The sequence below is a fragment of the Hemiscyllium ocellatum genome, chromosome 4 (genome assembly GCF_020745735.1).
Source record: "Hemiscyllium ocellatum isolate sHemOce1 chromosome 4, sHemOce1.pat.X.cur, whole genome shotgun sequence".
NCBI lineage: Eukaryota > Metazoa > Chordata > Chondrichthyes > Orectolobiformes > Hemiscylliidae > Hemiscyllium > Hemiscyllium ocellatum.
The window spans coordinates 100,702,672-100,716,133 of NC_083404.1; the positions used below are offsets into that span (position 1 = coordinate 100,702,672).

General features: G+C 42.2%; 1 protein-coding gene across 3 annotated transcripts in view; it reads right to left on the minus strand.

Annotated features, from left to right (window-relative positions):
• virma (vir like m6A methyltransferase associated) overlaps nt 1-13,462 on the minus strand; it is a 117,026-nt gene that overhangs the window by 7,077 nt on the left and 96,487 nt on the right. For all 3 annotated transcript variants that reach the window (XM_060823673.1, XM_060823674.1, XM_060823672.1), the window contains exons 21-22: nt 11,840-12,006; nt 3,435-3,760 (exon numbers count right to left, since the gene is read on the minus strand). In XM_060823673.1, coding sequence (XP_060679656.1) covers nt 3,435-3,760; nt 11,840-12,006 — 493 coding nt within the window. The remainder of the gene's footprint in view (nt 1-3,434; nt 3,761-11,839; nt 12,007-13,462) is intronic.

Here is a 13,462-nt window from a genome sequence, read left to right on the forward strand (position 1 = left end):
ACCTCTATATGAACAGGATAAGAGCAGTTAAATTGGTCCTTAAAAAAGAAAAGACTGGTAAACTAACAATGATACAATAGGAAATGACAGACTTTGCATTTTTTTTTGCACTTGTCATCATGGCAGAAGACACTAAAGGCATCTGAATAAACTACAAAATTAGAAGGCAAAAGGGAGAGATGAATACCAGGGTAAATAATGAAGCAAAACAATGGGACTTATGGTTGACAATTCCCTTTGAATTGATTAGCCTACAGCCAGGGTCCCAAACTAAGTAGCTGCAGAGACTTGCTGCAGTGGTTGTAATCTTCCAACATTCCTTAGATTCTGGAAAGGTCCCAGCTTTAAAGAACAGAAAAACTGTAAATTCAGAAAAAGAGGGAGACAGAAAGCAGGAAATTATAGACCAGTTGGTTTAATATCATCACGAAGAGAGACCGGGATACTAAAGTTCCACAGTCTAGTTCCTCAAGATACACACACAATGCCTTCAGAACTTATGGACTCTTCATTTGAAAATGATAACTGCTAACACGATGATTGAGAAGTAAACTTGCTACCTATCCCTGAAGGAGAAAGAGATAAAACAGGGGATGATTGACCAGTTGCGTCACATTTATTGTCCAGAAATGATTAAAGTCTGCAATTGCTAAGTGTGACAGAACACCCTGAAAATTTTCAGCTGATCAGAGACAGTGTTGCGATTTTATAAAGAGTTCATCATGCCTGATTAACCAGATTGAACTTTTGAAGTGGAAAGAATTTCGTTTATAGTGGACTTCCAGAAAGCTTTTGACGAAGTCCCTCATGAAACACTGTTAGCTTAAGGTGAAATTAATAGAATTGTAGGTATATTATTGATCTGGTTAGAATGTGGTAGAGTGGCAAGATAAAATAAAGATAAGAGAAAGTACTCCAAATGGCACACTGTTAATACTGAAGTCTCACGAAGAACAGTTTAATTTGTTTGAGGTGTCGAGAACAGAATGTGTATTGTAAAAACAAAATAAAGGTCAGACTTTCAGAAGTTAGCTAACCCCTCTACAAACCAAAGTAAAAGTTTGGAATTCTTATCCTAAATGGCAATTAATGTGTTGTTACTTTTAAACCTTAGATTGATGCATTTTTGCTAACCAAATTGTACTTGGGGACATTTGGCAAAAGCAGGTTTATTCATTTAGTTTAGAAATCGACCAGAACTTATCAAAAATCTGAGGCAGCAGTAAGATAAATAGGAGTGGAAAGAAAACCCATTGTATCTACTGGGTGGGTTATGATTGAACACTAAGAGTTGAACAAAATGAGGCCAGTCCTACTCAGTGGACAACAGAAGCAAGTTATTGAATCAGGATGAAGTGATCATCCAACTAAAAGCACAATCAATGTCAAAGAAGATGTCATTTGTGACTCTGTGCAGTGCCATTAAGGGTGCTTTATCAGGAGCGGAAATCTGACTAAAGAGATTCAGCTAATCATGTACCACATTTACCCCAACCAAGAAATAATCCAGACCCCATCCCGAAGGTATGCAGAGGAACAGCACACTCCAGACAAGTTAGCATTACATTCCACAGACTCAAACAGGGAAAAAAAAAGCATCTAACCTTCAGTCTGTTCCAATTTTTGATAGTTTAAATGTTTGTCCCTGGTTCCCCCAATTTGCCAAACTGAAATAACTGACAACAGGCACAACTGAGTCACTGCATTACCTTACTTAGCTCAATCAGATCAGCTCCAAATCTATGCTGCTCTAAATTAAGTAGATGCTTTTTTTAAGCCGGAGGAAGTATGATTCTTTACAGTTAGAAATCATTCTCTTAATTCACCTCTGAATTGTTTGCAAGCTCTGTATATTACCTATTGTAAGATGTTTGTGGGCGGCACGGTGGCACAGTGGTTAGCACTGTTGCCTCACAGCGCCTGAGACCCAGGTTCAATTCCCAACTCAGGCGACTGACTGTGTGGAGTTTGCATGTTCTCCCCGTGTCTGCGTGGGTTTCCTCCGGGTGCTCCGGTTTCCTCCCACAGTCCAAAGATGTGCGGGTCAGGTGAATTGGCCATGCTAAATTGCCCGTAGTGTTAGGTAAGGGGTAAATGTAGGGGTATGGGTGGGTTGCGCTTCAGCGGGTCGGTGTGGACTTGTTGGGTCGAAGGGCCTGTTTCCACACTGTAAGTAATCTAATCTAATCTAATGTTCGAAACTGGCCACAGTACTCCAGATGTGGTGTGACCAATTACTTGTATTCACAAATGATACGTTATCTCCTTTGATTTGTACTGAAGGATGTATACTGAAGTCTCATGAAGATCTACATTGTTAGCTTAATTTACTTTTCATCTTATCTGTTCGTCTCAAGTAGATAGCCAACTATCCAAATTTATAGATAGTGCAAGTGCAAGGGACCTGATAAGCAGCATAGATGGAAGTATAAAATGTTTAAAAATGTGGCATAAGTATATGGGAAAAACTGTGCTAATTGGATTTTAATGTAGACAAATATGAGCACATCTTCTTTCAACCAAAAAAGAGATAGAACTTCCTTGTGAAAAGCTAGGTTTGGTTTTGACCATAGCCTCTGTAATGTTTATGAAACCTCAATAACAGTTTGATACTTTCTCTCTGAATTCCTTTCATTTTTATTTCCAGTAAATGATAAATGTACTTTGTTACTATTACATGCATGGCATCACACTTAGCTAATATGCCTCTATTTGGTCCGTTCCTCCTGCACATCTTAATCAATTGTTTTAATCCTTGAACAAATTTATTATCTTAAAACATAATCATACCTGCTACACTGTCATGATTGCTAATTACAGTGAAAACAGTAAACAGTAACCATTCTAACATGTCTCTGGTGGACACCACTGCCTGCAGGGTGATACAACAACTGTTGACTACAAACCTTTAGTTGTACAATCTGAGCTAATTCTTGATCCAGTGTATCAAGTTCCCAGTGTTACCACCATCTCATAAAGTAATCGAGTGAGGCACCCTTTTCAAAACTTCTGAAAGTCCATGTAGATATTACCAACCAGGTAGCCTTCAGTCATTAACTTAAAATACTTCCAAAAATGTCAAATCAAGTTCATAACGAAAAACTTTCTTTTCTAAAAGTCATATTGAGAATCCCTTGCCTTTTCCAGTGATCATAAGAGAATGTCTCTGAATCCTTTCAGACATCTTACCAATAATAAATGTAAAGACCAATTGTTTCCTAGGTTATATTTATTCGCATTTTTGAGAATTGTAACTTTATGTGCTACTTTGCAATGTGAGGGAACTAAATCTGACTCCATTGAGCCTCCTGAAAATAGTTCTTGCTGAAATATTAAGAGAATGAAATGAAAATACAAATAACCAAATTATTTCAATTTTCTCACTATCATACTAAATCATATGGCAAACATCTGTAGGGTAAATGGAAACAAACCTTTGGGAGCAGGTGGAGAAAAGAAACGGTTCTGATTATGAAAGACACCACGACCTCCTCTATTTCCAGAAAATCCACCACGAGGAGCTTTCTGAGGTCCTTTATTTGTCCTTTTTGCTGGGGGTGGACCAGAGGAAGGAACATCTTTGCACTCTGCTGCTACAAAATCGTCCACATGCATTGAAGGCGGTCTGCTTGTGTTTTGCTTCCGTTGCCGAAATATATCATGAGGTCTACAATTGGACCCAAATCCCCCTCTGCCTCGACCTCGGGGAGGTGGGACTATATGGGCTCGTTTGGCAGGCTCGATATATTCAGATTTTCCACTAAAATAAAATTGAGAAATACATTCTATAAAATGTATTTTATAAAAAATGTAAACGATTCTACAATATTGTTATACATACCATCACTTAGAAATGCAATTAGAACTTACAGAACTTCGCACAAAAAGCATACTTAAATTATATTTTTGATTAATGATTACATTCAGTTAAAGTTAAGATAGTAAACATAAATTTCCTTAGAAGTCTGATTTCCATAACAATCCCTCTTTCAGAACTATTCAGTGGTCTTGCACCTACTGGATAGGTGCTTACTTTAGATCAAATTAAAATCTTGAAAAGAAATTTCATTTTTCAGCTCCTAAAAGTGCAAGGTAACTGCACGAAAGAATAGAATGCATTCCGATTTTAATCACAAAGTGATTATAGCAGGCACATACATAAATAATCGGTCTAATCTCTTCCAAAACTGGTGCTCTTCCAGCCAGACATTTGCTGTTTCTATATCAAACCACCTGGAACTTCTTTAAGTATGATATTATTAGTACCAAGATTGAGGCAATTGTGTATTACTGTCCATATTCACCAGAAACTCAGCTGCAACTTCTCAGTTCCAGTTTATGTGGGATATTTATATTTCTAGTCAACAGAATCATTAAATCATCATTCCATCAATATAGAACGCATTTAAAATCAAGGGAGTGGAGTGGGTGTTTTTGAATACGCTATGGGTATGCTGGGCTGATGTTTATTCAACTAATCCACCCCCAACGTCAAACTTTATATTTACTTGCAAATGAGACATCAGATTCACAGACTCTCTTCTCATGCTATTTAAATGTGACATACCGACATGCAAAGGATAGTCTTTTTTGCAAATCATATCAAATGTTAATTATAAATCTGTGATTGACAGACTTTTGCTAACCAAGCGCATGAAGGAATATAAGGCAACTGTGGGTCACACATCAGCTGTGATCTGATTGAATGGCAGAATAGGCTTCATGGGTGAATCTTATACTTCAATGCAATCCCAGGAGGTTGGGGAGAAGGTGGAATTAATAAAGTCAAAATCGGAATTGCAAAAAAGGCCAGCAGAGGAGCAAATGTCACATCAGCATTAAAAAAAAGAGGGGTACAAAGTAAGCCAAACCACTTGCATTCATGGATGTTTTCGAGTATTCAAGATGTATTCATGGATAGGTAGCATGGATGTGTGAAGGGCAGAATACGCTTAAGCACCTTAATTAAATTTGAGGAACGCTCAAACTGTAGAGTTAAAGGGAATGCAATAAACATGGTAGAACAAAACTGCTTCTTGATGTGGGCAAGGCTGTATACCCCAGGAATGTGCGTCTGGACCTCAATTTTCAATTTATAGTTAGATAGTGACACACCAGAAGCTTACTGGTTATATTAAATTCTATGGGATTGAAGAAGAATGCATGAAAATACAAAAAGACTCAGAGAAAGGGCAGGCAGAGGAAGATGCTGGTTAATAAACAGAAATTTTACTTAGCTGTTTACTTGAACGAAAAGAACAGTTAAGTGTTAAGATTAGAGGAACAATTCTTAAAGAAAAGAAATCTTTAAAATATGAGAGTGTCAGTATAACAGTCAACAAAAACAAGCATGTGGAATTCTTGGTCTTACATAGATGTAAAGTGTGTTGAGATGAATTACACCAGATCTAGAGGACTAGATTTCTGGGCCATATACAACAAAGTTGCTAAATTCACTTCAAAAACGAGTAGCAATAATCATAATATCTTCAAGATTTGTAATATTGAGACTCTTCCACTGACAAACAGAAGATCAAGGAAGAATCAAGTATTTTCAAAAGTTCTCAGGTCTTTAAAGCTTCAAGTGATAGTCAAAGTTGGTTTATACTCATTGCTAAATGAGTAACAATGAGATTGTGCTCATGATAAATTTGATTCTATGAAGAGAGAAGTTAAAGGATAAATGTTTCCATAGATATCATTAACACACATAATGTTTTACTACAACAGGCTACTGACTAATCCTTTATACATGCTAATATTTCATCCCCCTCCAATGCAGTCAATATCAATAAGAAAATTGATTTGTAAGATACTGTATAAACATATAAAAGAAGTTCCTCAGGTTTACAGATTTGGACTAGAAGTAAAACAAGTACAGTCAGACTTTTTATGATGCAGTGAAGGAGAGTCTAAAGTTTAAATGACCATAGATTTTCTTCAGATTGAACAAGAAATGTAAACAAGTGACTAAAGATACACTTCAGCACAGATTCTTCTGGCACCTGCACAGATGTTTTCTACATAGCATTCAGATTTAATGCTATATTTTCCTTTATTGTGAATTCTTTTTTCCTATTCAGTGATAACACCACAGTTAAAATACTAAATATAAGCATGAAGCTACATTGCACTGGAATGTTAATAGCAGTTGATAGCAAAATAAAACAGCATGGTTGATTTTTTAAAATGTTTGATATTGGTAAAGACAAAACTTCCTCAGAAACAATGTGAATGGAAATAAGTTAAAAAGGCTACTTTATCTAAAAAGGGAAGATTGGGTGTAAAATCAATTCAAACTGCTGCTGTCAAAATGGCCAATATATCTTGGTCAAGTTGCACAAGATAATACTTGCAAATATATGTAGGCCTTGGTTTCCAAAGCTGCAGATTATCACAAGACTACACTGATCTAAGCAAATTAAATTATCACAATTTATGGAAACAGATAATAAAAAATGAAGCATTTAATATTATTGCAGCCAACGAGAAGACAGGAGATCAATATTAAAACAGAGGTTAGTCATTCTGCCCCTCAAATGTATTGCCTATGTAACTAAATAACGGCCAACCTATATGTAAAACTGCGAGGAGAAAGTGAGGTCTGCAGATGCTGGAGATCAGAGCTGAAAATGTGTTGCTGGAAAAGCGCAGCTGGTCAGGCAGCATCCAAGGAACAGGAGATTCTCGTTTCGGGCATGAGCCCTTCTTCAGGAATGAGGAAAGTGTATCCAGCAGGCTAAGATAAAAGGTAGGGAGGAGGGACTTGGGGGAGGGGCGTTGGAGATGCGATAGGTGGAAGGAGGTCAAGGTGAGAGTGATAGGCCAGAGTGGGGTGGGGGCAGAGGGGTCAGGAAGAAGATTGCAGGTTAGGAAGGCAGTGCTGAGACAAGGTGGGGGGAGGGGAATTGAGGAAACTGGAGAAATCTGAGTTCATCCCTTGTGGTTGGAGGGTTCCTAGGCGGAAGATGAGGCGTTCTTCCTCCAACCGTCGTGTTGTTATGGTCTGGCGATGGAGGAGTCCAAGGACCTGCATGTCCTTGGTGGACTGGGAGGGGGAGTTGAAGTGTAGAGCCACGGTGTGGTTGGGTTGGTTGGTCCGGGTGTCCCAGAGGTGTTCTCTGAAGCATTCTGCAAGTAGGCGGTTTGTCTCCCCAATATAGAGGAGGCCACGCCGATCTCCATCCCCGCCCCCGCGCCTAACCCCGCCCCCACTCCCAGCTCCAGCCCCACAGCAGGTCTTAGCTCCCAGCCCTGCCGTGTTTTCACCATCCCTCCAGAACTACCCCTCTCTGAGGATGAAAGATCAGTCCTCAGCAGAGGCCTCATCTTCATTCCCCTACGCTCTTGGATTAACGAGTTCAACACGCAGTGAGACATCGAACAATTCTTCCGCCGCCTTCGCCTCCATGCCTACTTCTTCAACCAAGATTCTCGCCCACCCTCTGATGACCCCTTCTCCCACCTCTAACACACCCCATCCACCTGGACACCCCGTGCTGGCCTCTTACCCGCCCTCGATCTCTTCATCGCCAACTGCCTCCGCGACATCAACCGCCTCAACCTCTCCACCCCTCGTACCCACTCCAACCTCTCACCCTCGGAACGTGCAGCCCTCCACTCCCTCTGCTCCAATCCCAACCTCACCATCAAATCAGCAGACAAGGGAGGCGTGGTAGTAGTTTGGCGTACCGACCTTTACACCGCTGAGGCTAAACGTCAGCTCGCGGACACCTCCTCCTACTGCCTCCTTGACCATGACCCCACCTCCCACCACCAAACCATCAGCTCCCAGACCATCCATAACCTCATCACCTCAGGGGATCTCCCATCCACCGCCTCCAACCTCATAGTCCCACAACCCCGCACCGCCCGTTTCTACCTCCTGCATAAAATCCATAAACCTGACTGCCCCAGCCGACCCATTGTCTCAGCCTGCTCCTGCCCAACCGAACTCATCTCTGCATACCTCGACACGGTCCTGTCCCCCTTAGTCCAAGAACTCCCCACCTACGTTCGGGACACTACCACGCCCTCCACCTCCTCCATGATTTTCACTTCCCCGGTCCCCAACACCTTATCTTCACCATTGACATCCAGTCCCTGTACACCTCCATCCCCCATCACGAAGGACTCAAAGCCCTCCGCTTCTTCCTTTCCCGCCGTACCAACCAGTACCCTTCCAGTGACACCCTCCTTCGACTGACTGAACTGGTCCTCACCCTGAACGACTTCTCTTTCCAATCCTCCCACTTCCTCCAAACCAAAGGTGTTGCCATGGGCACCCACATGGGCCCCAGCTATGCCTGCCTCTTCATAGGAAATGTGGAACAGTCCATCTTCCACAACTACACTGGCACCACCCTCCACCTTTTCCTCCGCTACATCGATGACTGTATCGGCGCTGCCTTGTGCTCCCACGAGGAGGTTGAACAGTTCATCCACTTTACCAACACCTTCCACCCCGACCTCAAATTCACCTGGACCGTCTCAGACTCCTCCCTCCCCTTCCTAGACCTTTCCATTTCTATCTTGGGCGACCGAATCAACACAGACATTTACTATAAACAGACTGACTCCCACAGCTACCTAGACTGCACCTCCTCCCACCCTGCCCCCTGTAAAATTGCCATCCCATATTCCCAATTCCTTCGTCTCCACCGCATCTGCTCCCAGGAGGACCAGTTCCAATACCGTACAGCCCAGATGGCTTCCTTCTTCAAGGACCGCAGTTCCCTCCCAGATGTGATCAACGATGCCCTCCACCGCATCTCCTCCACTTCCCGCTCCTCTGCCCTTGAGCCCTTGCCCCTCCAACCGCCACTAGGACACAACCCCACTGGTTCTCACCTACCACCCCACCAACCTCCATATACAGCATATCATCCGCCGTCATTTCCGCCACCTCCAAACGGACCCCACCACCAGGGATATATTTCCCTCCCCTCCCCTATCAGCGTTCCGAAAAGACCACTCCTTCAGTGACTCCCTCGTCAGGTCCACACCCCCCACCAACCCAACCTCCATTCCCGGCACCTTCTCCTGCAACCGCAAGAAATGCAAAACTTGCGCCCACACCTCCCCCCTTACTTCTCTCCAAGGCCCCAAGGGATCCTTCCATATCCGCCACAAATTCACCTGCACCTCCACACACATCATCTATTGCATCCGCTGCACCCGATGTGGCCTCCTCTATATTGGGGAGACAGGCCGCCTACTTGTGGAACGCTTCAGAGAACACCTCTGGGACACCCAGACCAACCAGTCCAACCACCCAGTGACTCAACACTTTAACTCCCCCTCCCACTCCACCAAGGACATGCAGGTCCTTGGACTCCTCCATCGCCAGACCATAACAACATGACGGTTGGAGGGAGAGCGCCTCATCTTCCGCCTAGGAACCCTCCAACCATAAGGGATGAACTCCGATTTTTTCCAGTTTCCTCATTTCCCCTCCGCCCACCTTGTCTCAGTCAAATCCCTCGAACTCAGCACTGCCTTCCTAACCTGCAATCTTCTTCCTGACCTCTCCGCCCCCACCCCACTCAGGCCTATCACCCTCATCTTGACCTCCTCCCACCTATCGCTTCTCCAACGCCCCTCCCCCAAGTCCCTCCTCCCTACCTTTTATCTTAGCCTGCTGGAAACACTTTCCTCATTCCCGAAGAAGGACTTATGCCCGAAACGAGAATCTCCTGTTCCTTGGATGCTGCCTGACCTGCTGCGCTTTTCCAGCAACACATTTTCAGTATATGTAAAACTGCCCCAGTTTTGTAACCTTTAGTATACCTGCCAAACAAAACTTTATCAATTTCAGGTTTGCAACTTTGTGTGTGTGTGTGTTTGGAGATCAAAAGACCTCCACTTCAGCCACATGTATCCAAGTCTCAGAAACAATTCAAATTTGGGATGCAGTGGCCAGAATACTGTCTGCACATATACAAATCACAAGCAATCTTACAAAGGTCCGCCTCTTACCTGGCAGCAAATTTTCCATCAAAATTTCTGAGTCTGGCCTATTCTAAATCTGTCCATTGCAGAAAACAAGGGAGAAATGCATATAGTGCAAGAGCTGCATCAGAAGGTATCGCATGATGTCTTAGTGGTGCTTGCTGTCATATTTCAGGAGATAGATTGTCTAAAGGTCTAAAGCCACTTCGACAACTCCTGAGGAAAAGTCAATAAATTTTTCAGGTAACTGAGGAAGTAGGCATGTAAGTGCGTTGACAGTTAGAGTAACTGAGGGGTTACAACCGTGCATGGGCTGGGGGTATACAGTGATGGGCATTCTTTTTGGGGTGGGTTGGGAGGGTGTTTGGTGGTGGCGTTAGGTGCCCATCGGGTCAGGGTAGGGTCATAGATGGATGATGGGGAAGATAGCGTTCTAGGTGTGTAGGCTGCCAAGTGTATGAGGGGATAGGTTGCTGGGTAAGTGGATGACTGCTAAAGGTAGGTCTGGGACTGTGCATATCACACTTAATAGTTAAAGTTGGAACCCTTGCATATTTCTGACGTTAAGGCATGTGGACACACTGGAATGGGCAAACAAAAATGCAAATTCCTGGGCAATGCCTTTAGATCACCTCCTTACTGAAAATTTCAGACGGAACTCCAGATTGCTGTAAAGAAACAATTACTCAGCCATCAGAAATTCTGGGCTATTATTTTCCATTAAATGTACCATCTTAAATGTAACAACTGGTGATGATTTAATTCAAGGGTCACCTCACCTCAGGTGAGGGGAGAAGTTGAGTCCTTCATGCTAATCTCAGCTGAATAAATGAATAATTGATTTTATTGTCAGGTGTATTTTAAAGCGATAAAAGCAGTAAAATACAGTGAAAAGCTTTTTGACAGTCGCCACGATCCAACACTATTTGGATTAGTTTTAAGGATAACAAAAAAAAGTAAGATATAGCTTAGTGAGGGCCCATCAGCCCTGCTGCTATCCCTCCTCCACCACCGCATCACTGTCTACATCAGACCTAACCAATGCAGAAGTGACCACTCTTCAGGCACCATCTTTCACTGCTGGGCTGATTTTCCTTCATCACTGCCTCGCCACTACCTGTGGTGAACCAACCAATGTCACAGTCGCATCTCTCACCACTGGGCACACTTTGCCAACGTCACTGTGATGTCCTGTTGCCACCAATTCACTGTCACAAACGCCGGACTCAACAACAAAGTCACCAATGCTCAGGCACCATCATTGCCCACTGGGCCTACTTTGCTGATGTTGCTTCCACCAACGTAGTAGCCACCTATTCAGATGCCAGGTCCCATGCTCACCCTGGAAAAGTAAGAGGTCACTCGGGTCTGTTCTAGGCCCACTTACCACCACCACAAGGTGTGCACTGGGATCACTCAAGTCTACACTGGGGATCCTCGCTACTGCTAATGCTGTCCAAGCTTACGACAAAAGGTAAGTAAAAAGAAAAAGTGAAAAAAAGAAAAGGAGAGAAAAGCAGTCGGAGCAGACAAGCTCTACTCTGCGCCATCTTGATGACATTCTTGATAACACACATTCACGGTGTTGGCATTATTTTGCATCACACATCAGCTGTCCACCCAACTGAACCAACCAACTGCGAAATAAAAATCTTTTTTAAAACAAGTATATTGTTATATAGAGAGAGATAGGAAAATATTGTAACTGGTTCAAAAGCATGAAGTGATAGAAAAAAAAGGTAGAAAAAACTATTATACATACTGTAAACATCATTTATATTCAAGTAACAGATAATTCTGTTAAGTACACTAAAGACCTACAGAACAGTAAAATTATTTACTAACGTTTTTACTTGTAGTTTCAAGAGGGTCAACTTTGACATCTCACCTGGAAGTAATGAAGGTTTCATGCTTGTGTTTTCCCAGTTTAAAGCCTTTTGTTACCTTGGCTACAACAGGAGACGAGGGTTCTGAAAGGAATGATCTTTCCAGTTCTGCCTTCAGATCCATATCACAGCAGTACTTCTCAGCTAGGTCAATTAAGTCAACCTTGACCTGAATAAAATATTATCACCAACCAATTAATACAAGATGCCTAATCCATTAATCCATTCAAACAGGAGTTTGAATGTCAAAATCAGAGTCATAACACAGAAGGCAGACGTTTGGTCCACTGAGTCCATGCTCTATAGCACAATCCAATCAATCATTCATATTCCCTTCCTCTATCCTCCTCTACATCTCTTGCCCAAAACCTTAAGTCCATGTCTAACCTTGTCCTTAGAGAATGAGACCAGCCATTCTATATCTCACATGTAGTTTTGCTACAACCTTTCATACTTCCATCAAATCTCCTCTCAAGTTCCTTTACTTTAAGATTGAACAACCACAGCTTCTCCAACCTAGCCTTGCAGCTAAAGAAATCTCATCCCTGAAACTCTCCTAATGACATTATCTGTCCCCTCTCGAGGACACTCATATCCTTTTTCAAGTGTGGTGACCATAACCGACATTAACATTGCAGCCTAACCAACGCAGTCAAAACATTTTCTTTGCTTATGTATTCAATACCTTGATAAATTGCTCAATATGCTTTGCTAACCAATAAATCCTGCCACCTTCAAAGTTCAATGCATACGAGCTCCCAAGTCTCTCTGTCTCTATATACCCTTTAGAACTATGCCATTAAGTTTAAGATGCCTCTAACTATCTCTTCTGCCAAAATATATAAACTCACAATACTTTATATCAAACCCCAACTTATTTACCATCCAGTTTACCAATGTATTGATGCAGTCAATTAGCACCCTCATTATCTGCCGTATCTCCAAATTTCATATCAAAGCCAAATTTTGAAATTTTACTCTTCATTCCATTATATAGTATATGCATATATATATATAAAAACCCCAAAATTTCTTGTCTCAAACCTTTGTGATCACCACTGTCTGTCATCTTCTGGGCATAAAAACAACTGGGTATCGCAAGTCACTGTATTTTGTTCTTATACCAAATTTTCAACCCAGATGACATTGATTCTTCTATTTCAGAACCAGCCTTTTATGTGGGACTTTGTCAAACACTTGCTTAACATCCATAAACCACAGCCATTATTTTTCCTTTATCAACAACCCTTGATGTTCCTCTTCACAAGATTCACTTTGATTAGTCAAGGCAATCTGCCCTATACAAATTTGTGCTAGCTCTCCTTAGATATCTCACACCTCTCGAAGCGCCTCAATTATTGTTTCTAAAACCTAAGTATCACAAGACTTACCAGTGTAACCTGAGTATCAATTTTCTAAGCTAATATCTAGCCAATATCTCTACTACCTCTGCATTTATCAATATTTGGCAGCATCCTTTTCCTCAATGAATACTTTGTATCCATGCTTACTCAGAGTTCTAGCTTTGCTCTGCATCTCCAAGCTTACATTACCACCCAGAACTCTACTGGATCCAGGCCTGTCCCTTACTGCCCAATTAGCATTTACATGCCATTAGAAGACTT